General features: G+C 40.1%; 1 protein-coding gene across 1 annotated transcript in view; it reads left to right on the top strand.

Moving 5' to 3' along the window:
• The window catches only part of LOC122658369, a 100,979-nt gene extending 77,009 nt beyond the window's left edge, over window positions 1–23,970 (top strand). Inside the window, exons 20-23 of the mRNA XM_043853295.1 lie at window positions 8,067–8,311; window positions 8,400–9,322; window positions 9,413–9,598; window positions 23,855–23,970. Of these exons, the coding sequence (XP_043709230.1) occupies window positions 8,067–8,311; window positions 8,400–9,322; window positions 9,413–9,598; window positions 23,855–23,937 (1,437 nt within the window). The 3' untranslated portion in view covers window positions 23,938–23,970. The remainder of the gene's footprint in view (window positions 1–8,066; window positions 8,312–8,399; window positions 9,323–9,412; window positions 9,599–23,854) is intronic.
• Window positions 23,971–24,828: the final 858 nt, after the last annotated feature.

A 24,828-nucleotide genomic window follows, 5' to 3' on the forward strand; every position in this document is an offset into this window, starting at 1 on the left:
CTGATTTATATGACAAGGAAGAATATTGGCACGAGTGACTGAGGAAAAGGATTCAGCCATATACTGGGAGGTGTCCTCCATGGGTTTTAATAGCATCTTTGACCTAGTTGCTCTCTTTTTTTTTCTGAATCATCCAGAAAATAGAATGGAAGTTGTTTTCCAAATTTTGTATTGTATTCAGTAAAGCAATTTTCAATTTTTGAGGCCACTACAATTTCCTCTTGCTATGGCGATTCCTGTAAAATATTCTGTTGAATCAACAGGATCCTTAATTGTAGAAAGGAAAACAATAAGCTATGAAAATTTATTTCATTTACAAAAATTTCACATCATCACATGTACATATGTTTGCCTCCGTACATGTGTGTCAACTTCAAGCCTGTAGACAACATAGAGCAATGCTTGGAGGACCCTGAGGTCAGCTATCTATAGGACACCCCCAAGGCCCCAATGCACTTGCACCACATGGTATCCTCCTATTTCATTGCCTTCTTTCAGAAACTTTTCATTCCATGAAGTGCAATCCAAAATTTGGACTGCTCTAGATGTGATTTGGACTGCTCTTTAGGGAACCTTGAGTTTCTTTCTTTCCATGAGCTCCAAAATTCAGTGTAAGAATTAATTGCACTAGATGCTGCTTATCCTTCCAAAAGGATATCTTGGCCATCCGTAAATAGGTGTTTTCTATTCCTGGGCCAGCACATAAAACAAAGAAAGAAAGAAGCATCTCCATACATTCTCAGCCAGATCACTATTCAGAAATGAATGTATAGCAGATGCCTTTTCACAAAATTAACAATTATTTGCTTATAGGCATCCTCTGTGCTGTCATGGTTTAAAATCTCGCAAAATTTCGGCGATAAATCGCCAAATTTCGTATATCTCGACATGTCCGAGATACGAAACCAATCCGAAACCAAAAAATACAATATTTCGTCGATATATCGTGAGATATCGACGAAATATCGTGGATCTCATGATATATCGCGAGATATTGAAAAAGTGACAAGTAGTGTCACGTGAGAGGCCATTTTATACCATATTTCGCAGCTCTTGGTCGATATTTCGACCGAGAGCTGCTGAAACTCTATTTTTCTCTCTTCTTCCTCATTTTTTGCTCTTCTTCCTCCCTTCCAAGCCTCATCCAAGAATTATTGAAGCTCCTTGTTGTCGGGAAGACGTCGGAGGGTCATCTAAGCTCATCATCCAAGCCTATTTTCATTATTTAAGGTAAATTCTATTTCTCTGCAACTATTTTTTTTTAAAATACTTTGTACAAATGTTGTTGGATGTTGATGATATTAATATACGTTAGACACCGGAGGCCGATCTATAGCCTCACGGTGTAGAAATTTTTTTCCCATATGTATTTTTTTTTTTTTTTCCTGATTTTAAAAATTCATTTTCCTACAACTAAAATAGGAAATAATTAGGGGTAATATGACTTAGATGGTAATGAATTAAATATATGTTAGACACCAATGACCGATCTACGGCTTCACAGTGTCGGATTTATTTTTTTGCTCTTAAGTAATTATTTTAATTTTCAAAAATTAAGAAAAATATATAAAAATTAAAAAACAGAAATAAATAAGGAAAAATATGAGTTTTAAGTTTAAAAAATAATGAAAAAATATGAAAGTTATTTCTATATGTTTTGAAATGCATTACATGTATATTATGTTTACTACTTATATTACATTAATATTTGGTTTTAATATGTGAAAATATAGGTTTTATTTGTGTTTAGCAAGTATCATAGGGATCGTGATAACAACGTGAAGGCAGAAGGGGGAAAAAGAGAAAAGAGGAACAAAGAGAATGAGGACAAGAGAGACCAGCCGCCCAAGATAGGGGTGACATTGCATGGTTACATGGTACTCCCATTGATGGGGATAAGAGAAAATTTATATGTAACTATTGTCACATGCAATTTATGGGAGGGGGTCCAGTAGACTTAAACAACATCTGACTGGAGGATCTAAAGATGTTGTAGGTTGTCATATGGTCCCTATTGAAGTAGCCAAGGAGATTGGTGATAGTTTGAGGGGAAAGAAGAAGAGGAAGGCTGATAAGCAAAGGATAAGAGAACAACTTGAGGATACAGTGAGGAGTTCGATGGGAGGAGGAAGACGATACAATGATGATGATGATGATGACTCCTCGATGATGATGATGATGACATTGCGTGCACTCGATGACATACAAACAGCAGAGGAGGCTAGGGATTTTAGGCGGACTGTTTGAGGAGTAGAGTAAGTTTTCAAGATGATCGCAGAGACAAAGAGTAGGGGTAGTGGAGGAGGTGCGGAGTTCGGAGGTCCTAGAACTTTGAATCCTTTTAAAAGATCACAAAGTGTGAGGGCAGCCCCAACACCTCTACCGATGCAGTACCACCATCAACATCGATGCTAAATTGCATAAGAAGAAAGGAAGCGGTCAACCCAGAATCAAAGAAGCATGGAAGGGGATGAAGGGATTGGATAAAGAATCAATAGCTAAGTGGGAATCAATAGCTAAGTGGATGCTATACCATACCATCTCAGCAAAAACTGCACAAGGCCCCCATTATGATACCATGATAGATACCATTGCAGAGGTTGGCCCAGGATTCAAGGGCCCCACCCCATATGAGGTAATGAATGTTTATCTACTTCAACAAAAGAGTGAGATTGATGAGTACATTAGTGAGATGAGGAATATGTGGGAGACATATGGGGTGACTATAATGGCAGATGGATGGACTGGGCCTACAAGAAAGTCCATCATCAATTTCATGGTTTATTGTGATGGGAGGACAGTGTTCCTCAAATCTATGGATGCATCCAAAGAGATAAAGGATGCAAAATATATTTATAGATTGTTAAAGGAAGTAGTGGAAAAAGATGTGGGTATTGAGAATGTTGTCCAGATTGTAACGGACAATGGAAGTAACTTCAAGCTGGCCGGTGAGAAGATGATGAACAATAGTAAGTACCGGTTCTTCTGGACTCCTTGTGCAGCCCATTGCATTGACTTAATGCTAAAAGATATGGGAAAGTTAAAGTTGGTGAAGACTGTGGTTGAAAGTGCAAGACAAGTCACCAACTTTGTATACAACCACTCCTATGCACTCAATCTATTGAGGGAAAAATGTGGGAGTGACTTGGTTAGGCCTGGCATCATAAGATTTGCCACCAACTACATTGCCCTCAAAAGCATTGAGACAAAGAAGGCCGGGCTGAGAAACATGTTTGCTTTTGAGGAGTGGTTTGAATGGAAGGGTTCCAAGACTGCAAATGGGAGGGAAGCACAAGCAACGATGTCATCTGAGGACTTCTGGACCAAACTAAGCAAAGTGGTGAAAGTTTTGGAACCAGTAGTTAAAGTTCTACATGTTGCTGACTCCGCTCTGAAGGGCCCAACCATGCTAGTCCTATATGCTGCAATAGACTTGATGAAAGATAGTTTCTATAGTGTGGCTCCTCGCAGTAGCAAATACTTCTTAGATATCATAAATGCTCGTTGGGAGAATCAACTTATGCATCCATGCGTAAAATTTGGTGAAGTAAATTTGTTTTATGTTTACTAATTTATAGTATTATTATTTACTAATTACCTATGCATTTGACAATACCTCTATTCTATATGTCATATTTCAGCATACTACTTGAACCCTAAGTATCAATATAACAATAAGCTTGGGTTGGAAACTCAACTTATTGATGTTGTGAAACAAGTAGTGAAGAAGTTGGAGCCAGATGGTGCACTACAAGCAATTTGCAACAATGAGGTGAGTTCATTTGGAAACTCAACTTATTGATGCTTTCAAATAAGTAGTGAAGAAGTACGTACTAATTTTCCACATGGGTGTAGATCAAGGTATTTAGGGATGCATTGGGAAGTTTTGGAACTAAGGCTGCGATACAAGGCAGAGCACGTGGTGATGCTGGTAATTCTTTTAAGTTTTAAATTACATATGTATTGAAATTTGAAAGTTGAAACAACATTTGACACTGTCTTTTTTTGTTGTAAACTTGTAATGCAGCTGAATGGTGGGTGTTGTATGGGGAATCGGCTGAAAACTTAAGAAGAATAGCAATTAAAGTCCTTGCCCAAACATGTTCTACATTTGGTTATGAGAGGAACTGGAGTACCTTTGCACTCATCCACTCCAAGAGGCGCAACAGATTGGGGTCTCAACGTTTATCTAACATGGTGTATGTGCACTACAACTTGAGGCTGAAACTGCAACACATACGCATGGGACATGAGGGACAGAGGGGCACCATTGATCTAGCTGACATCTTTTAAGTTGACTCAGACGATGAGGACCCTATTATGGATTGGGTGAGGGATAGAGGTGAGCTAGTGTTGGATGAGAAGGGAGGTAGGCCCGACCCCATGATAGCTTCTGAGATTGGTGTTGATGTGGACGAGTATATGGCTGACGAGGGTCAGATACATGCAAGGGAAGCCTCACCCATACCATTCCAGTCCACTGGTGGCAATGTTGCTGATGATGAAGACTGGTCTAAGTCCTCAAATGATGATGATGGTGATGCTGGTGGTGGTGATGGTGATGCTGGTGGTGGTAATGCTGGTGGTGGTGATGTTGGGGGTGGTGATGCTAGTGAAGAATTTGACGGCATGCGAGAGCGTTATGTGGTAGGCCAGGAGGCCTAGGATACGACACCTGTAGAGCCACTCCGATTCACTGGAGAGACAGTTTGATCATGCCACACAAGATATGGACCACGGAGCATGTGCCCCCGCACCCCCACTCTCAAGAGGCCCCCTACATACATACAACAGGAAGCGTAGGGGTCGACAAACACAGTTGCAACCTGATCACATGGACATTGATAACCTATCTAGCTCTGTTGGTTGTTTGAGTATGGGTGATAGGGAGGGAGGACCGACTGGACATTGGCGTGCCCCATCTTTTGACGCACATACCACTCTATTGGCATCGGATTATGGTGCATCACAACCTTACGGTGGATATGGATATGGATCATCATCATATGGGCAGTTTAGTGGGGTAGGGGACTATGACTACCAGTCCCAGTCCCAGGGACATACTGGATCATCTTTTGTAGATAACATCTTTGCATACCCTAGCAGACCTAGCTACCAACCTCACCAGCCATACATGCAGCCAATGCCATCGCCTCTTGCGCCAGTGCCAACATCATATCATAGTGGATCATCTTCTTCACGGACTGGATCGATTGGTAACCCTAGCTTATATCCTAGGATAGGTTACCTACAGTATATTGATGATTCCATTTACGTGACACTTGTGGATGACTACACTCGTTTCTTCTCCGATTCTATATCGTTGTCCACATATGTCCTTCAAACAGAGAGCAATGGACGTAGACTCCAGAGAGGCATGAGTGGGTTGATCCAGGGAGGCACAGCAACTACTATTAGTAGTTTAGCATTTGTAATTTGTAACTTAAGTTGTGATTTCATTGATCTATGAACTTGTGAGTTGTGACTTGCGAGTCCTGTGACTTGACACTTAGTGTATTACCTTTAAGGCTTTAAGCATTTGAGCTATTGAGTTTTGAGTTATTGAATATTATGGAGTTTATGAGAATCATGGTACTCATCAATGTGTATTGGCTTTAACTTGATATGTGATGAAGTTAAATACTATTATTAAATATTAACTGCCTAATCTATGACTCTACGTGTATTTAACTATTTATACATTAGGGTCGGCGACCGTATGTCAATCAAGGGTGCAAGCCCAAAACACCAATTTGAATTCATATTTTTGCAAATTTTATGGTTTAAATGTGTTTATTAAGCTTAAATAAGGTTGTCCATGAAGTTTCAGGCCTAGATATGACCAAATACCCTTCGAGATGGACCCCTGAAATATTGCAGAAAAAATGCAATATTTCGGTCATATTTCGCGATATTTCGGGTATCTCGGATATCTCGGTAGGCCCGAGATACCGAGATATCGCGAAATATTAAACCTTGTGTGCTGTAAGTTATCCTAGGTTAAAAGCCTTTTCAAAGCCTCTTGAGTAGAAGCGGCTAAACCTGGTAGATCTGAATTTCTCCATACCTTCATTACCTAGACGAATGTTGCCTACTATTCTTCTTTTACCTGCTAGCTAATACATTGGCAAATGAGAAGCAAAATAATTTTTTTTTCACACTACTTTGGCTAGGAAATTTTTCCTTGCCGGAGTTCTTTAATTAGATGTTCATTCTCCAGTACTGGCTCTATGGGACTTTAAATAATGTTCAGAGAAGAATGTTTGATTGCTTCTACAGCCTAATGAATGGTTTTCCCATGGCTGTGCAGCTTACTAGAGTTCTAGGATTTTGATGAGCCCTCTCATTCCCTTGGTTGTGCATGGGGTGGGATTCCCTTGCCAACAAGGATGTCAATTGGTACGGGTTCTGAGGCAGAGCTGATGCACTACATCTGCAAGAAGAAGCTGTTCAAGTAGTATTACTAGTATTAGTTAGTTGCTTAGTAGTTTATTTCCCATACTCGGTTTTTATTTTGATGTAGAAGTCATGTGACTACTTAAGTGGTCAAATGGCCCTCTTTTATTTTTAAAAGTCTACTTATTTGTTTAGTTGTCACGTGACCTTTTAAGTTGTCACATGACCAGAATCGGATAGGCTGTTTTAGGAGTCATGTGACAACTTAAAAAGTCACATGACCTTTTTCTTTCAATGTAATAGGAAATCAGCTAGGGGAATCTTTCCTTCTCATAGGCTGAATAGGTGCAAGGCCTTTAGGCCCTTATTTAAAGCAATAGGAACCGTGGAGCTATTCATTCTCCACTTTATGAAATAAAAAACTGCTGTTTGCAAGCTGCTGCTTCTCTTCCCCTTGTGAGATTGCTTTGTGTTTGATCAAGGCAAGGTGGGATTGGTGTGTGATTCAATCGACACCTTGCGGTGCAAAGCCCGGGTGGTTCGAACAAGTTTTCTCTCAAGTGTTCTTATTCAAGACTCAATTTTTCTTCAAGTTACTGCTGCTGCCATCATCCCCTCTGCATCTCCTAATAAGTTTGAAGCTCCCCCATCCCCAATCTTCTACTTCTAAACCCTCTACAGCCCAACCCTAACCTTCCCCTTTTATTTTTCCTAAATTTTCCTAAACCTAATTCACTCACAGCCTTAACCTACCATCAGAATTCAACCAAATTTTAACCACAGCACCCTTACAAGTACCCTTTCACTCGACCTTAACCTCTGCCCCATCCCACCATTAAAACCCTAATTTTCCTCAACCTTCATTAACCCGAAACCCTAAGTTGCTGTTTTTTTGACTTTTCACACTTCCACTCGTCGAAACATCACTGGACCAATATTGATAGACTCCCCTACACCTGCCTATCAAAACCAACCCTTCAAACCCTAACCCTAATTTTGACCTAAATCCATATTTTACCCCTATCGGACTGCTTGTTCATAGCAGATCCTGTTGCTTGCCTCCTAGCTGGTACCCTTGCCACCTAGGACTACATTAGTTTCAGTATGGTACACTGCACATATATACCCCATACTGATATCATACCGAATACCGATTCGGTACAGGTATTAGGTACAGAATCGGTACAGTATGGTGTATTTTAATATTATGTCCATACCGATACTGTACCAAATACCGACTCGGTACAGGTATCTCATACCGATACCATACCATATTTATTCGGTACGGTTCGGTATAGATAATTCGGTACGGAAACAGTTTCGGTATTCAGTACTAGGTACACATTGACACCCTTACCTGCCAATGGCCTTGAGATTGTAAGCTCTTAGTTGTTGAACTACTCTGCAATAGTTTTACCTTGAGGGCCAGTAATCCTTTTATCAATGATTCGATATTTAAGTATCTGTGGTTTCTCATGCAATGCATATTGTTTTGCACTGGTACTTAATTTTGATTAGCTTAAGAAAGGAGTCCAATTTGGTCTTTTAGGCTGTCAGTGCAAATTGATCCATCTTATGGTATGCCTACCACTCCTGAATGCTAGTTTTTCTTCAAATGAAATTGAATTAGATAAGCTTGGAAGCTAACATGGTTTATTTTCTATTTACAGTATAGGATGCATCCGGAGATAAGCCAGTTTCCTTCCCTGCATTTTTATGAAAACAAATTACTAAATGGAGATCAGATGGGCAGTAAATCAGCATCATTTCATGAGAGTGCATATCTTGGACCATATGTATTCTTTGACATTATTGATGGCCAGGAACATCATGGGAAGAACTCTGGATCATTATCTCTCTATAATGAGTGTGAGGCTGATGCTTGTGTTGAAATTTTAAGGTTTTTAAAGAAGAGGTATTTTCTTCTAAAAGGACAATCCATCCATCTTTACAAGTTACTGTGAATAAATTGCTTCTAAATGTCATATCTAATTCTTGGGCAGGTACCCACCAGAGTTTGTTGGTGGAAGAATAGGAATTATTAGTCCATATAAAAGTCAGGTTTCTCTTCTGCGTTCTCGTTTTTCTAGTGTATTTGGACCTAGTGTCACTGCTGATATGGAGTTCAACACTGTGGACGGTTTTCAAGGCCGTGAGGTCGATATACTCTTGCTTTCTACAGTGAGAGCTTCAGCTTCGAGTAATAAAGATCCTGGGATCAACTCGAGCACTATAGGCTTTGTTGCTGATGTAAGGCGGATGAATGTTGCTTTGACAAGGGCCAAGCTCTCCTTGTGGATTTTCGGTAATGCAAGTACGCTGCAGACAAACCAAAACTGGGCTGCTCTTCTCAAGGATGCTAAAAAACGGTTTCTGGTTATATCTGTTGCAAGGCCCTATGAATACCTGTTTAGGAAGCCTTTATCAGCTTCTAGTAAAAAGCCTATCTCATCCCGTTCTGATTCTCATTGGAAAGATCCAAAGCAGAGGGAAAAGATCAAAGAAACCAGTAACTCTATTGAGAAAAGTATTAGCAGTTCCAAGGAAACGACAAAAAGGGAAATAAAAATTGTAAGCACTGATACTGGAAGACCGACAAGCAGAATCGGAGATGATGGAAACCATAATTTTTCGAAAAGAAGGGAGTGCTCATCTGATATAATTTCAGAAAGTGAAAACAGATCCTTGAAGGGTGCAAAGTCAATCAGGACTGAAAAGCGGACAGATGTCAAAGAAAAAAAAAAGAATGGGCAGAAGCAAATTAACCTTGACGGTGATTTGCACATTGTGAAGGTGAAAGCCACATGTGAAAACCCAGGAAGTGAGAACATTCAATCCCATAAACATGAGGAATCAGATTCCAGAGACAGAACTTTGAACTTGAAAGGGTTAAAGGGAGTGGTGGAATCTTCTAAGCATGATTCTGGTAAGAGGAAGTTAGGAAGCTTAGTCCCTGCTACAAAATCTGTCCATCTAGAGAGGAAGACAAATGATGGGATTCTTGTATCTAATACAGCTGATGCACCCAAAGATTTAAAAGAAACAAGAAAGCAGCAACGTGATGCTGTTGATGCTCTTCTATCTTCTGCTTTGATACCTTCAAAGAAGCCTGAAACATCATCGAAGTCTGCTCCTGTTAAAAGGCCACTTTCCCCTACCACCACTGGTAGAGGCACCATCAGACCTCCCAAGTCGAGGAAAGGCAAGTCTTTGTACCTGATCTTGTTATGCATTGCAAAATCTCTTAGTTTCACTTTCAGGTGATTTTTTGGTTACAAATTTGAAGTAGAAACTCATGATTTTGTAGGTAAACCAGATTTTTTCTGATTCACACCCCTGCATTTCTAATAGGTTGTATCCATTAAAAAATGGCTCTGATCATTTATTTGCCTGTCATATATGTGCTTAATATATTTTGTGCTTACAGATGGCTGAATACTAGCTAGTCTGGGTTCATTCTGTAATTGATCTGCAAATGAAGTTCGGAAGAGTGGTGTTTCAAGCATTTTTTTTTTGAATTTGCCTACTTTGTCTTGCTTTACATTTGGATAGGGTCATTTACTCAAAAACCATATTTCTTATACATCTGAATTCCCATATGGCACAAAAATTTCGTGTTTTCTCTACATGATACTGGTTCTTGCATTCATTCAAACAACCTGTCAGTTCTCTAAGCAATTAGAAGCAGAGGATGTGAAGTAAAAAGGCAGGTTTCATGGTTTATAATTAGTGGTGGCCTCTCATGTGTGATGATGTGGTTCAAGTGTGAGGGCAGCCAGTTCAGCTCCATTTGTTTCTCAACTCAACTCTATCTTATTCCAACTAAATGGGGTCTGCTACACGGACCCTATTTCTCCAATCAGCTCTATTCCAAGCCATGCAAGATTCCAGTCCTAGGCTATACATGTCTAATGTAGTTCTAGATTGGTAGGAGACCAAGTAGAAGCCAATAATCAGGATCTACTATGAACTAGGTAATTCGGCTAGGTCAAAATAGGTGAAAATTGTGAAATTAGGGTTAGGGTTTGATGGTAGGTTTAGGTCAAGTTGATGTAGGGGAGTCTATCAAGGTTACATTAAGTTTTAATGGTGGAGAGTATGTTGGAATGAATTGGCAGCAAGTTAGGTTTGGGGTTTTTGAAAGGTGGAAGATGGAATCTAGGGTTTAGAGTGGTCAAAAGTGGACCAAACTTGGATCGAGTTTCCCAATAGGTGAAGGGAGAATTCGATCTAAATATTGGAGGGTTTTGATGGCTGGTTAGGTCTCGGCTGAATTTAGGTCTTGGGAAAATTGAAAACAAAAAGGGGGAATTTAGGGTTTGGGCTGTGAGAGGATTAGAAGAAGAATTGTTGGGGATGGGGATGATTTAAACTCACTGTTGTTGAAGAATTTCCTTGGCAGCAGCTTGTTTGATTGTAGATCTTGAAAAAAAGTCAAAACTTGAATTGAACTTCAAAGTAGGGCTTCAAAAGAACAAAGAGAGCTTGAACGAACCACCCGGGCTTCACATTGCAAAGTGTCAATTGGATCAAACACCAATCCCACCTGCCTTGATCAAACACAAGATGAAAAATCTTCAATGGAGAAAAAGAGCAGCAAAAAGCTTTTCATTAATATCAAAATTCGTGTTCAATACTTGCCCCCCCTCCCTTACAACCTTATATAAAAGACTCCAAAATAGATCGCTTAAATTGAACCATTGGTTGAACCAGTTCAATTTGTGAACAAAAACACCAAAATAAATCTAAGTATGGAACTAAAACAACTAATCCCATGTGCAACCCTATTACCCATACTTTAGGTCCATAAAAGTGACCTATTACATAGAAAAATCAATGGGATCAAAGTCCCAACATGTATAGAACCCATAGACTTATTCCTAATAAAACAAGCCTATTTCGGTGATGAATCTGTATCAACTCCCTCCATCTTGAAAAATTTGATCGTCGAACATTGCAGTGATGAGAGGGAAACAACATCTGATTAAAAACTTTGACAATTCCCAAACAGAACTCTAGTGATGCAAGAACATTAAGAATAAATTCTTCATGGCGTGGAGCTTTCTCTTCAGGAACCATGGTGGCATAACAAACTCTATATGCTCGAATCTAAATTAATATCAATTGCGAATGTCATATTCATAGAGTTCTCAACGTTGGTAACTTTCTTATCGAAGACTTGAGGCACAAGCTCCACCTCTTCAAGAACAACATCTTGAATGCCAATGATTTTTGGTGGAGTGTTCTCGACCACCTGTCCACCTTCCACTATTTCAGCTTTGTCTACCTTGATTTATTCAACACAAACCTCTTCAGTAGAATCTTCAACATGTTGACCTTCCGTCTTTGAAGCTTCAAGCATTGTCTCTTCCTTTTCATCACAATTCACTGTGACCACTTCAGCTTTATCTTGAACTTGTGCTCTCTCAATTTCCATTGGCAATGTATATTTGTAGTCAGCCATTTATTTAATACTGGTGATGTCAGATTTCCAACACTCTTCAACTTGCGAACTGAATCTCATTGATGGAGGCTTCGTCAGTCTTTAGATTTGAAGGCCTTTTGGTGGTGATGTTGTCGAAGGGAATTTATTTGACCTTGCCGTCGAGTTCTGAATGCCCATGGTAAATATTTCTTACTCAGGTATTCCTTCATCTTTGCCCTATTAATAGGTGCTTTGCCTTCATACTGAAGATCTCTCTCAGTAGTTCTCCACCACTCATGGGCTGGCCACACTAGATTAATACGAGCTAATCTCGTCTTCCTAGACTCATGCAAATTATATCAATCAAAAATTCAAAATAATCATCCAAAGCTTCTAACCAATCATAAAATACCTATGGATCTTGTCTGCCATCATATTCCTTCAACTCGAACGCCTCTGGAGGTCTAGACTGTTCCCTTTCTTCTCTGTGCCTTCTAGGAGGTCGATGAACTTGAAACTATACTTGATATCTCTCCTCTTCCATGGGTAGATTGGTGCCCCTAATTGGAGTAACTTATCATTCCTCAAGTCGCTGCATTCTATCACTTAACTACTGGAACATCTCAATAACCTTTGCCATAGTTTCGGGTGCTGCTTGTTCATCATCCATGGCTTTCATACCACTTAATGTAGTTCTAGTTGGTCTCCTACCAATCTAAAACTACATTAATGTCTTTCCCCATAACTTCTATGGTTATTTTAGGTCTACCTCTAGCTCTTTTAGCACCTTCAATTTGAAATAAATCACTTATCCGTACCGGAGCATTCGAAGGCCTCCGTTGCATTGTCCATGCCAAGATTTTAGGACTTGGTTTCACCCATCGTTTCGACCAGCCACAAAACCTTCTGTCTAGATCTCGGAGAGTTGGTGTATATTTTTTCTGTCAAAACTCAGTGGTTGGTTTTAGTGGCCACATGGCCAAGAAAGGTCCTAAAAATTGGCATCCACCCTATTTTAGGCCTTCTAAACGTAATGAAAACATTAATTTTAAAAAATTCAAACCTAAAATTGTACTTTGACTTCAAACCCTAGCTTGGTATTCTCCGGTGTAGGTGAGATCTACTCTAGACTATTCCACACAATATTTAGAACACATATAACTAAAATAGAGGTGTAAAACAACTTAATTAAGCATTAAGAATTAAAAAACATCAAACCATAAACCATTTATGCATTAGGCATCATATTCATAATCATACATTGTTTGTTATTAATTGTTAGAAACTTAGAAAGAGACATAGATTAAACAAATACAAGTGTAACAAGTCCTAGGATCCTAGTAGCTAGTACTGAAATAAGTGTCGGACTGGATCATCAAAACGACCATGTTGTTGTTGTTGTTATGTCGTTGTTGAATCAGTCTTTGCTCTGATTGAATCACAAACGCTGGCCATGACATAATATGCTGGAAGTAATGCTCAAATCTATCCGCAGTAGCTCTAGAAATGGAATCATCAACGTACCAAAGGTACCCTAACCTAGGGTATATATCTCCGAAACGTAAGGAACTAGATCGAGAGCCACCGCTACTAGATGGTGCCCATGAAACTAGAGCTGACACCAACATGTATGGTTGGGGGGCTGGGAACCCAAAGATGCTTTCCACAAAACCTAACCTAGGTGTGACTGACCCTCATACTCATAGGCGGTAATGATGATGAAGAGCTTTTTTATTTCAAGAAAATTATTTTATTTTACAGAAAAATAAATAAATAATGGAAAAAGAGAAAAATAAATCTATCTCCATCAAACTATAGAACGGAGTAAGAAACATCATATATAAAAAAACATATAGACAACAAACAAGTATTCATGGTGGATCCATGCAAAAAGTAGTTTTTGAGAAGAGTTTTTTACCTAACAATGTTTTTGAGAAGAAATGCAACTCCTTTGTTCTTGAAGCTTGAATCAACAATCTCCAACCTTCAATCATCAATCTCCAGCAGTTTATGGGACATTTGGCAAAAAAAATAGTGAAAAGCACAAGTTTGGAGGAGTTTTTCAAACCAGAGAGGCGAGATAGTTGGAACCCAAAGATAAATCGAATCTAGTAAGAGAGAAGAGATTTACAGGAAGAAGAAGAGGAAGGAGAGAAAAGAAGAGAATGGGAGATTCGATTGTGTATTGAGTAATCCTCAACACACATATTTACTTCATTAAGCACTTCTAAGAATTATATGGACCTCCCTAGGGAGGTAAATAGAAATAAAGAAGAAATAACAAAAAATACAACTTAGCCATGTCTAATAATAAGACAATGATAGAACTACCCTTATACACCTATTATAATAACTCTTAACACTCCCCCTCAAGCTGGAGAATAAATGTCATACATTCCCATCTTGCATAATAAGGTACTGAATAGCATTGGAATGAGACCCTTGGTAAAGATATCTGCTACTTGATCACCTGGCTTCATAAAGGGAGTACAAATGCACCTAGAATCCAGCTGCTCTTTAATGAAGTGTCGATCAACCTCAATATGTTTGGTTCGATCATGTTGAACGATAGAACGGTCAAAATCTATGCCCTTCAATTACCACTCAAGAAGATTTTATCCATATAGTCATCTTCAGAGCAAGTAGATCCCTATAGATCTAGCTAACCAGGCGCTCCTCCGTAACTAGATTACCACAAAGTACCAGTAGTCCCAATCGATGTAGCCTTCAATCGCAAATGGTCATGCCGCAAATAGAAGACCTTTTCCTGGACATGATTTCAAGTATCTAATGATGCGATACCCGCATCCAGATGTCCACTCCTGGGAGCATGCATGAACTGACTCACGACTCCAACTGCATAAGAGATGTCTGGTCGAGTCAAGGAGAGATAGATTAGTTTCCCAACTAAAATCTTTGGTACTTGCTTACATCTTTAAGAGAAGAACCACATTCATCACCAAGCTTATGATTCGGATCAATGGGGGAAGTTGTTGGTTTGCATCCCATCATGCCTATCTCTTTCAAAAGATCCAAGACAAATTTCCTTTGGTAGATGTTGATTCCTCTCTTTGATCTAGATACTTCAATACCCAACAAGTATTTCAAGAGTCCAAGGTCTTTGATGTCAAACTGTTTAGCCAGATAAGGCTTTAATCTGTTTATCTCAGCAACATCATTCCCAATTACCACAATATCGTCAACATAGACAATGAGAATTGTAACTGTACCATTACCTCTCCCGATAAACAAGGTGTGGTCAGCTTGACTCTGATAATACCCATTCTTCAGGATGGCTTGTCTAAATCTCTCAAACCAGACCTTAGGAGACTGCTTGAGGCCATGAGAGCTTTCTTCAAGAGACATACTTTCCCTTCAACTGAGGGACACTTAAAACCAAGTGGAGGCTGCATGTACACTCCTGCTAGATCTCCATGAAGAAATGCATTCTTCACATCTAATCGGTACATTGGCCAATCTTTATTGGTTGCCACTGTAAGAAGAACACTGATTGAGTTATGCTTAGCTACAGGGGCAAAAGTCTCCTGGAAGTCCATGCCATACACTTGACTATACCCTTTTGCAACCAGCCTAGCTTTGTATTTTTCCACTGTACCTTCGGATCTATACTTGATGGTATAAACCCATCTGCATCCAACTGGAGTTTTCCCCCCAGAAAGATCAACTATTGTCCAAGTATTGTTCTTTTCTAGAGCCACCATTTCCTCAGACATTGCTTGCATCCATTTTGGATCGGATAAGGTCTGTGTGACATTTTTGGGAATGGAAGAAGACCCAAGGGCATTGGAAAAGACAATACCTGTAGGACAAATAGAGTCATAGGAAACAAACTGGGCTATGGGGTTAGTACAGGCTCTCTTCCCCTTTCTAATAGTAATGATCTAATTCAGAAGAAGTATTACCTGACTGAGGAGGATGAGACTGAGGATGTGAATCCAAAGAGGGGTTTTGGCAGGGTTGCTTTCCTTTTCCCTTCAACAAGCATTCACCTCTTCTGAATACAAAATCTTTGAATCTTATTCCCTTGTATTCTTTTTTTCTGCTAGCATCTCCACCACTGCGAGCATCACCACCACTACTAGCATCAGCATCAGCATCAGCATCAACAATACCATCAGCATCAACAACATCCACTTCTTTGTATTTCCCAATATCAAATAGGAATGGGGAAGTGAAGGTAGGCAAGGGAGATAGAAAAGGAATGACATCAGCATCTTGTTCACTTCTAGTACTCTCCCCCTAAAGAGGATGCTGAGGAGAAGAAAAATAAGGAATTGACTCAAAGAAGGTGACATCTTTGGAGAGAAGTCGCCTTCGTGAAGGAGGATGGTAGCACTTATACCCTTTGGTTGAATCAAAGTAGCCCAAGAAGATGCACTTGAGAGCTTTGGGATCAAGCTTGGTGCAGGCTGATTTGTTGACATGAACATAACAAACACAACCAAAGATTTTTGGAGGCAAGGAGAAGATTGAGTATTGAGGAGAAAGAAGAGCCAGGGGAAATTTGGAGCCAAGGAGTAGAGTTGGCATCCGGTTAATAAGAAAGGCAGCGGTAAGAAGTGCATCAGACTAGAAAGTCTTAGGCACATGCATACCAAAGAGAAGACCTCTGGTGATTTCCAACAAGTGGCGGTTTTTTCTCTCAGCCACCCCATTTTGTTGAGGGGTGTCAACACAGGCCAGTTGATGGATGATGTCATTATCAGTAAAGAACTGTTGGAGACCCCCATACATGTACTCACCCCTCTTATCAGACCTAACAATTTGGATTCGAGTACCAAACTGAGTACTGATAAGGTAATAAAAATCCTTGAAAGCATCACAAACATCACTCTTTTGTTTCAACAAAACAGTCCAAGTAGATCTAGAATAGTCGTCTACAAATGAAACAAAGTAACGAAATCCAGACAAAGAAGTAATAGGAGAAGACCCCCAAACATCAGTATAAACAAGAGAAAAAAGTTGCAATAGATCTATTACCACGAGAAGGATAAGATGTGCGACAATGTTTAGCAAAAATACAAGATTCACACTGAAAAATGTAAGAAGAAGGAAAAGAAGTAAACAAGTGGGGTAACTGTCTCCTCATAACAACAAAAGAGGGGTGACCCAAACGTTGATGCCAAATCATTACAGACTCCAAAGTACTACGGTCACTCCGACCACAAACATAAGCTGCAGCAGTATATTGATCAAGTAACCGTGGTTCAAGATGGTAGAGTTCTCCTTTTTCAATCCCATTGCCAATAACCCTCTTTGTCTCCAAATCCTGAAAAAGACAATAAGAAGGGAAGAAAGTGACACAACGATTTAAGGATTTGGTTAGGTGACTCACAGATAATAGGTAAGTAGCAAAATCAGGAACATGAAGAACAGACTCGAGGGAAATAGAAGGGGTAACTCTCATGTTACCCTTACCAGAGACAAAAGAAAGGGAACCATCAGCAACCCTTACCTTGTCCCGGCCATAGCAAATGGAGTAGGAATCATAATACTGTGACATACCAGTCATGTGATCAGAGGCTCCAGAGTCAATAATCTAGGTAGCTGCAGTAGGAGCAGACAAGACCTGCAGAGCAGAGGTTGAATAGCTGACCCTCCAGAGGTAGGACCAGTAGCTGACCATCCAAGGTGAGACACCAACCAGTGGAAGGTTGCAATATCATCCTGTGAAAGAGAATCAGGGGCAAGCTGGGGTCCAGATGTTTCAGATTCAGAAGTCACAAAGTGAGCCCTAGCTCCCCCTCGCTTGCCTCCACGGGCACTAGATGAACCACCACGCATACCAGGGAGCTGTCCGTGAAGATCCCAACATCTGTCCTTGGTGTGTCCAAGCTTTCTACTGTGATCACGTTTAAATCTCTCATAGTGATCTCCAAGAGTTGGTCCTTGGCCTTTCCCCCCACTTTTCCAGTCTCCGTGGGAACTACAAACAAGAGCAGATCTTCTGTTGATAGTGCAATATCCATAGTTGTTCTCCTGGTTTCCTCACTTTGCTAGTAGCTGCACACTTCATCCAGAAATGGAAAGGGAGATCTCTCTAAGATTTGCAAGCGAAGAGGCTCATATTCTGGGTTAAGACCGCCATGCAAAATAAGTATCCTTTCCTTTTTGTAGCTCCTGTAGACCTTTGCCTCATCATCAGAATTGGACAGCTGGAGGTTGTTATAGTGATCATATTCCTCCCACAAGTTGATTACAGTGTTGTAGTAGTCAGATATACTCCTATCACCCTGTTTCATATGGATGATTTTTTGGAGGATTTAATACACTTTTGTTGCATCACCAGTTCTATCAAAAACCTTGGAGACACTGTCCCAGATATCCTTCGCAGACTCCTTACTCATAAACCTCCTACCTATCTTAGGTTTCATGGAGAAAATCAGCCAAGTCATAACAGTAGAGTTCTCAGTCTCCTACTTGAGATAGCCTGGATCAGTTGTAGCAGAAGCCTTGATAGACCTAGTAATATATCCCAACTTTCCCCTACTATGTAGGGACAACTTCACAGAACGGGACCAATCCAAGTAGTTGGTATTGTCCAATTTCACAACAGAGATTTGGGTGTTGGGGTTATCAAAGGAAGCCATGGTTGGGAAACCACTACTCAGGTTGCCAGCTGTGGTTGGTCCATTGACCTCAGAATCTTGTCCAGACACAGTAGACATAATGGGCAGACACTTCAACAATCAATATAGTGTGCTGCTCAAGTGGGGAGTACCCTCAACCCAAACAAAAGAGGCAAACCAGCAAACAAGTAGCTCCAAACAACCAAATCAACCAGACATAGAGCCAATACCAAAAAACAGCAAGTGTACAGGGAGTAAAAGCTTGTATAACATCAACCAAACTGCTCTAACACCCAATAGCCTTCAGTCCATAGCAACCAATTAGTGTAAAAGGAACAAAAAAACTCCATTCTTATCAACCAACACACATCCAATACATTTTAGCTTCAAAAAAAGTTCAAACCAGAGGCAGAAAACAGAGCTGGCGGTACCTTGAGAGCATCACAGTTTGGAGTTACCTCCTCAAACTGCTCCTCTCTTCAACCGAGTGATGAGGGGTTTAAAAGGGTACCCCTAGGCGATCCACAAGCAGCAAATCCCTTCCCAAAAGATGGGAAGATGAGGGAGAAACAGGAAAAACACTCTTCAGCTGGCGGAAAAAAATCTGGGTGGCTGCCAGGGCTTCAATCTTCATCAACAGCTACTACACTCCATCCGTGGTGTGTTGGTATGAAGAATAAACCTCCAAAGACTGTAGTATGTGTATACTTCACATAGTACAGCCTCTAATGGAACCCTTTGTTCTCTTAGGGTTCCAAAGAGAGGTGAAGGAATAGACAGCCAAGCTTAGTCGACTCTCAAACCAGATTACTTAGCTCTGATACGAAGATGGAACCTAAAGATAGATCGAATCTAGTAAGAGAGAAGAGATTTACAGCAAGAAGAAGAGGAAGGAGAGAAGAGAAGAGAATGGGAGAATCGATTGTGTATTGAGTAATCCTCAACACACATATTTACTTCATTAAGCACTTCTAAGAATTACATGGACCTCCCTAGGGAGGTACATAAATAAAGAAATAACAAAAAATACAACTTAGCCATGTCTAATAATAAGGCAATGACAGAACTACCCTTGTACACCTATTATAATAAGTCTAACAGAGATATGTCAAGTTAGGCGAGTTCTGGGCTGAATTTGTTATTTATAACAATAGTACTGGGCCTGGTTTGATGAAGATGAACCGAAATCGAAACAAGCACCAAAATCTTGCGGAGATAGTGAGATTTCGGTCAAGATATGGTATATTTTATATATCACCATGCATCTTGTTTCTGTAGGCCACGAAACTGAGATAAAAGCGAGATCTCACCGAGATTTTGAATGTCTCTAGTCAACTCATCCATATTAGTGTAAACAAATACAGGCTTAGAGCTGAACCTTGGTGTAATCCAACTGTTATTGGGAATTCACTACCTTGTCCTCTCTTTTCTCCCTCTCCTCACTTCACGTCTCTCTCAGTTCTGGTATTTTAGGGCTCTTCCCTGCTACAGGTATCATCTTCCTTTTTAAGTACCTGAATGCAGCTCTTTTGACGCCGTACTTTCTCAAACATATGAAAGTACTTTGAATTCCGATCCCCACACTTCAACCAACAGATCCGAGATTTCTCTACCCAAAGCTTTTCCTGCATGACAATAGCTTTTTGGTAAGCATTCCTGCCAGCCACTTCCTGATCAAAAAGAAACTCAGAGAATCGCACTGTCTCAATCACTTCTTGCGCATCCTCCAAATTAGCCTTGGTTTTCCTAACCTCCAAGTCAGTATCTGATAAAGCATCATGAGACCAGGTATGCAAATTACCCTTCAGCCTTTTTAACTTCTCAGCCACAACATACGTTGGTAAACCCCGCAGAGGGACAAACCACGACTGCAGGACAATATCATTAAAGAGCTCATGCTCTAACCAAAATCGTTGCAATTGAAATGGGATATTCCTAGCTTTCGGAATAGGAGTATGATCTAACACCGATCTAGGCAGAACTCTTTGGGAACTTTTTGCAAAAACCAAACCAAGCATCATCACAAAAATATCTATCCAAAACTGCAGAAATGGTACTCACCTTTCTGTGGTTATTCAAGGTGAACTTGCATTCCCAGGAATTCAACCGGAGGACAGAACAACTGTCCACAATCACAGAAAACTCACTAGCCGAGCCAATATTAAAAGATCCTGGACCTCTCTTTTCATGAGAGTACAAAGTGGCATTAAAGTCTCCAACCACCAACCAAGGACTAGTCGAGATAGAGGGCCCCAAGATCCATCCACTGATCACTACGCTTTGCACAAAGACAGCTAGCATGGATTGCCAATCCAAAGCATGTTTTCCTATTAAAGTCCACAAATAGTTATCTGCTGATCTGAATAGCATATCACAGAGAAATTCTGAATTGAGTTTTTCCACAATCCATAAGATTGCTTGGCTCCCTGTCCACTTGCTTTCATGTACATCTTCTTCTCTCCTGGCTTGCAGAGTTGTGTTTCCCGTGTTCCCGCTCCGGACAACCCGAATGGTTGTCTCGACTCGAATGATCGTTCGCTCCCTTTCAGGGCATTGAGTGGAACCGAGCTTGCAAAGCGGTGTGAAAGCGCTTAGCCGTTAAGAGCATCAAGTAAGTCTTTGACTTCCTCTGCCGGCACTCTGAAAGGTATTCTTGATAATGTTAATAAGCTAGGTTCAGACCAAAAAAACCATACTTATTGCTTAGTTTTTGGTTTTTTATTTTCCCGAACATTATGATAAAAATCCACACTGAAACTCCAATTTCTGAAGAAAACTCTCAGAAACTTACTTGGGTGAATAAATGGCTCCGCAATACAAACAACCCCTGGGTTATTATCAGCAATCACCTTTTCCAAAGCAGCTTTTGCTTTGCTATTATTAATACCACGAATGTTCCAGAATAGAACTTTCATTACAACCATTTTAATTACCTGCCGACCTCCGCAGCACCTCATCGCTATTATTATTTTGTGATCTCCTTGTTCTTCTATTCTGAACAGTAGTGAAATCTGCCGAAATATTCATTGCCATTTGATCCACCTCTGCCGTCTCCTGGAACTGAACAACTCCTGTCCTATCCGATCCCTACATGAAACTCTTGCACGAGATCACATTTACCTGCTCTAAACTCCTGCGTGAATTCAACACCGTAGGACTATCAGCTCCACTGTTACCCCAACAGGGACACTCACATCACCCTCTGGATCAACCATGGGTGAAGAAACATACAAACCTGCTGCATTGGTCTCGGATGCATTGAACTCAGATACAGTAGTAGTAGAAACATGACCATCAGCATCAATTGCATCATGAACAGCATGATTCACTCCACCCTCATCATGAATCGAAGGAGATAACCCTCCCCCCGCACCATGACCAACATGAAAAACTCCGTTTCTTGCACCACGAAGATAACAACCGAGCCCTAGTGCAATAAGCAACATGAACTGCCTGCAAAGAATCATTCCTCAAGTGGCCAAGAATATCAACAGAAACCCTACTATGATCCAATACCTGTGCACCTTGAACTTTCATGAGGAGATCCCCCTTGTGATCGGTCATGCAGGAACCCTATTCTGGTCCACAACAGCAGAAACCCTAGTCTGGTCCGCAATAACAGCAGTGACCCTATTCTGGTCTGCAACAGCAGGACCCCACTTCTGATTAGCAATATTCACACCATGCACCGGAACCGTAGACCGATCCTCATCTACAGACACTGCACCTGGAACTGAAGGCTCTGTTGCATCAGCATTAGGGTTAATTCAACAAACGTCTGCGGAATGCCCAAACTTCTTACATATGCCAAATCTTTTCTGAGGTTCTTCGTAGAACAAACCGCACAGGACAGAATTACAGTGAGACAATATTAATATTTCAGAATCTAATGGTCAGATGAAGGTGAAATTAGAGTCAAATATCACGCTGATCAAATGTTTGGATCTGCTGTAACGAAGCATGGCAGAAAATAGAAACTTCGAGTACCAGAATTTATTAATTAAATAAAAAAGGCTTAGCTCCAAATTTGTTGGTCTGATGATCCTCAAATTAAGGTCATATAGAATACCAGTAGAGAAGAATATAATATCAAAAAAAGGGGCCAATCCAAAGCTGGATTGACTAGAATAACAAAATGATTCCCTGCAGCCAGAAATTAGAAACATAATAAAATGATGAAGTAAGACCTGCAAATTAGTATTTGACAGTGACAACCGAGGATTAGAACAGTAGGGGGTGGGGGGAAAAAACAAAGAAAGAAACTAATTCAACCCTAGGTATTGTGTGACCATCAAGAGAGAATCAAAACAAAAGAAGAAAAACTGAGGTGAACAGAAACCATAGGGAGTTTTCTATACTATAATCCTGCAGAAACATTAATGGAAAAATGAGAAAAGATGAGAAGATAGAAGGGGGTATGACCAATAGGCTTCACCACCTATGGCCTGTGGGAAGGCTTCACCAACAGTCTCAAACCTAGGATTCACTACCCTGGATTGCCAGTTGCTTCACCACAAGGGCTTTGACTGATTCACCACAGTACACACACTCACATAGAGCTAGTGTTTCAGAACATCAAATCTGTGGGCTAGTGTGTCCTTTGCTATTTCTTTATTAAAACCAATGAACTGATTACAAGAATAGAAACTTTCCTTGCTACTTGGCTGCCAAGCAAACACTGGAAGGGAATCCTTAGTTATTATAAGAAAAATAGAAAGCAAATAAAATAGAAACTAGGATGGAATCCTTCTAGAGGATCCATTGCTATTACATGCAAAATAGAAAGCAACAAATTAGAAACTTCTACTGTTCTACTTAATATCTATCTTTACCAAGTAACTCATTACATGGAATTAAAACATACGAAAATAGAAAGTGCTTATTCTCGTGTAGGCCTTAAATCCCTAGTATTTGGGTTTATAGAATGGGCCCGTTACAATAGAAAACTCAAAATTACTTAGCTCATGACCTATATAACCCATTGGGGACTTGGGCCTAACTTATTGAACTGGAGGTTCAACTTGATCCCCAAAAAAATGAACCAAACCCAAATCCAAAAATTCTTCTGAGGTATGTGATCTGCATCATTAAGGCTTTCAAGTTGCCTGTAACATAGATGATAGGCCACAAACCCTTCCTAGGGACCAAACTGTTCAACTTTCGGTTTTCCAAATTCTAGTTCCATGCATTAGCCTACTGGAGCATGTTGATCTTTTGTTTTTTGTGATGCTTTTGTTATACTTCTATGTTACTTGTTTTATTTCATTTCATTATTGATATGATTTATTCCCTTCGTACTTTCTTTTTCAATCTTTTCTTCCTTCTATCTTCACTAGTTCAAGTTCCACCTGATTGATTGAATTTTAAGTTAAATTATCATTATCTTATAGGCAAGTTCAACTATCTATTTGACCCAGTCCTATCTTTACCTGAATTCTTACAGGTTCGTCTTCAAGAACTAGGAACTTGGATGAAGAATGGAAGTGTTTCAAGGATTTGCTTGGAAATGGTCAGCCACCATGTTAATGACATTTGATCAACCGCCCTGCCTTTTAATGCAGCTGCGTTCATATTTCCCCTGCCTATACCATTACTCACTTCTATATGTGAACCTGATTTTGCATTATATTCAGGTGTAGCCCCTGTAAATTAGTTTTTGTACAGTAATTTGTATTCTGTATACCTGGGGAAAGTCAGGACCTAGATTAGTGTTTCTTCATTTAGCCTGCAGAACTCAGTCAAGGCCCATGTTGCAACCATCCAATTATCTTTTGACGAGTTCTCAAGTTTGTTTGTACATATGCAACTTGATATGTGGTAGTTCAAAGATATGTAATAATTAACTTTTGGGCGAGGCATTGCTGGTCGAGCAGACCACAATTGGGGGAGGGGGCATTTTGGAGATACAATCACCGAGTCTGGGGCATTTTGGGCACTTTGTATACAAGAGGCAAGTAATTATTCTATTTACGTGGTCTATGGCTCCAGTCCAAAAAGATTTTATTTTGCATTGCACCGCCTTCTGGCAAACCTTTCGCCTAATTTTTTCCTCAACCATAAAAGCTATTCTTGTGAAAATACTATCCTGGCTGCTTATTGGATATGATTGAAATGGATCTGCAGTGTTCTAGTTGCTGCTGTCTTTGTGGTCTCCTGTAAGCATTCAGATGGCAAGTGGCCTTCCAGATAATGAACTCCATGTTGGCCTTATGGTCATATTGTAAGCCAAAGTTTACTTCTTGGTATGCAGTTTCTTGTGCAAGCATCCATGAACCCTAATGACCAGATGGGTGTAATTACAGTACTTGAAAATATACCTAATTTTTATACTAATGAGAGTCTACTTCTACCTGATGAAGGACATTTACTTGGAACTATTAATTTCTTGAGCTGATGATCTCTGTGCCGCAGTGCAGA

This window comes from Telopea speciosissima, chromosome 4, assembly GCF_018873765.1.
Source record: "Telopea speciosissima isolate NSW1024214 ecotype Mountain lineage chromosome 4, Tspe_v1, whole genome shotgun sequence".
Taxonomy (NCBI): Eukaryota; Viridiplantae; Streptophyta; class Magnoliopsida; order Proteales; family Proteaceae; genus Telopea; species Telopea speciosissima.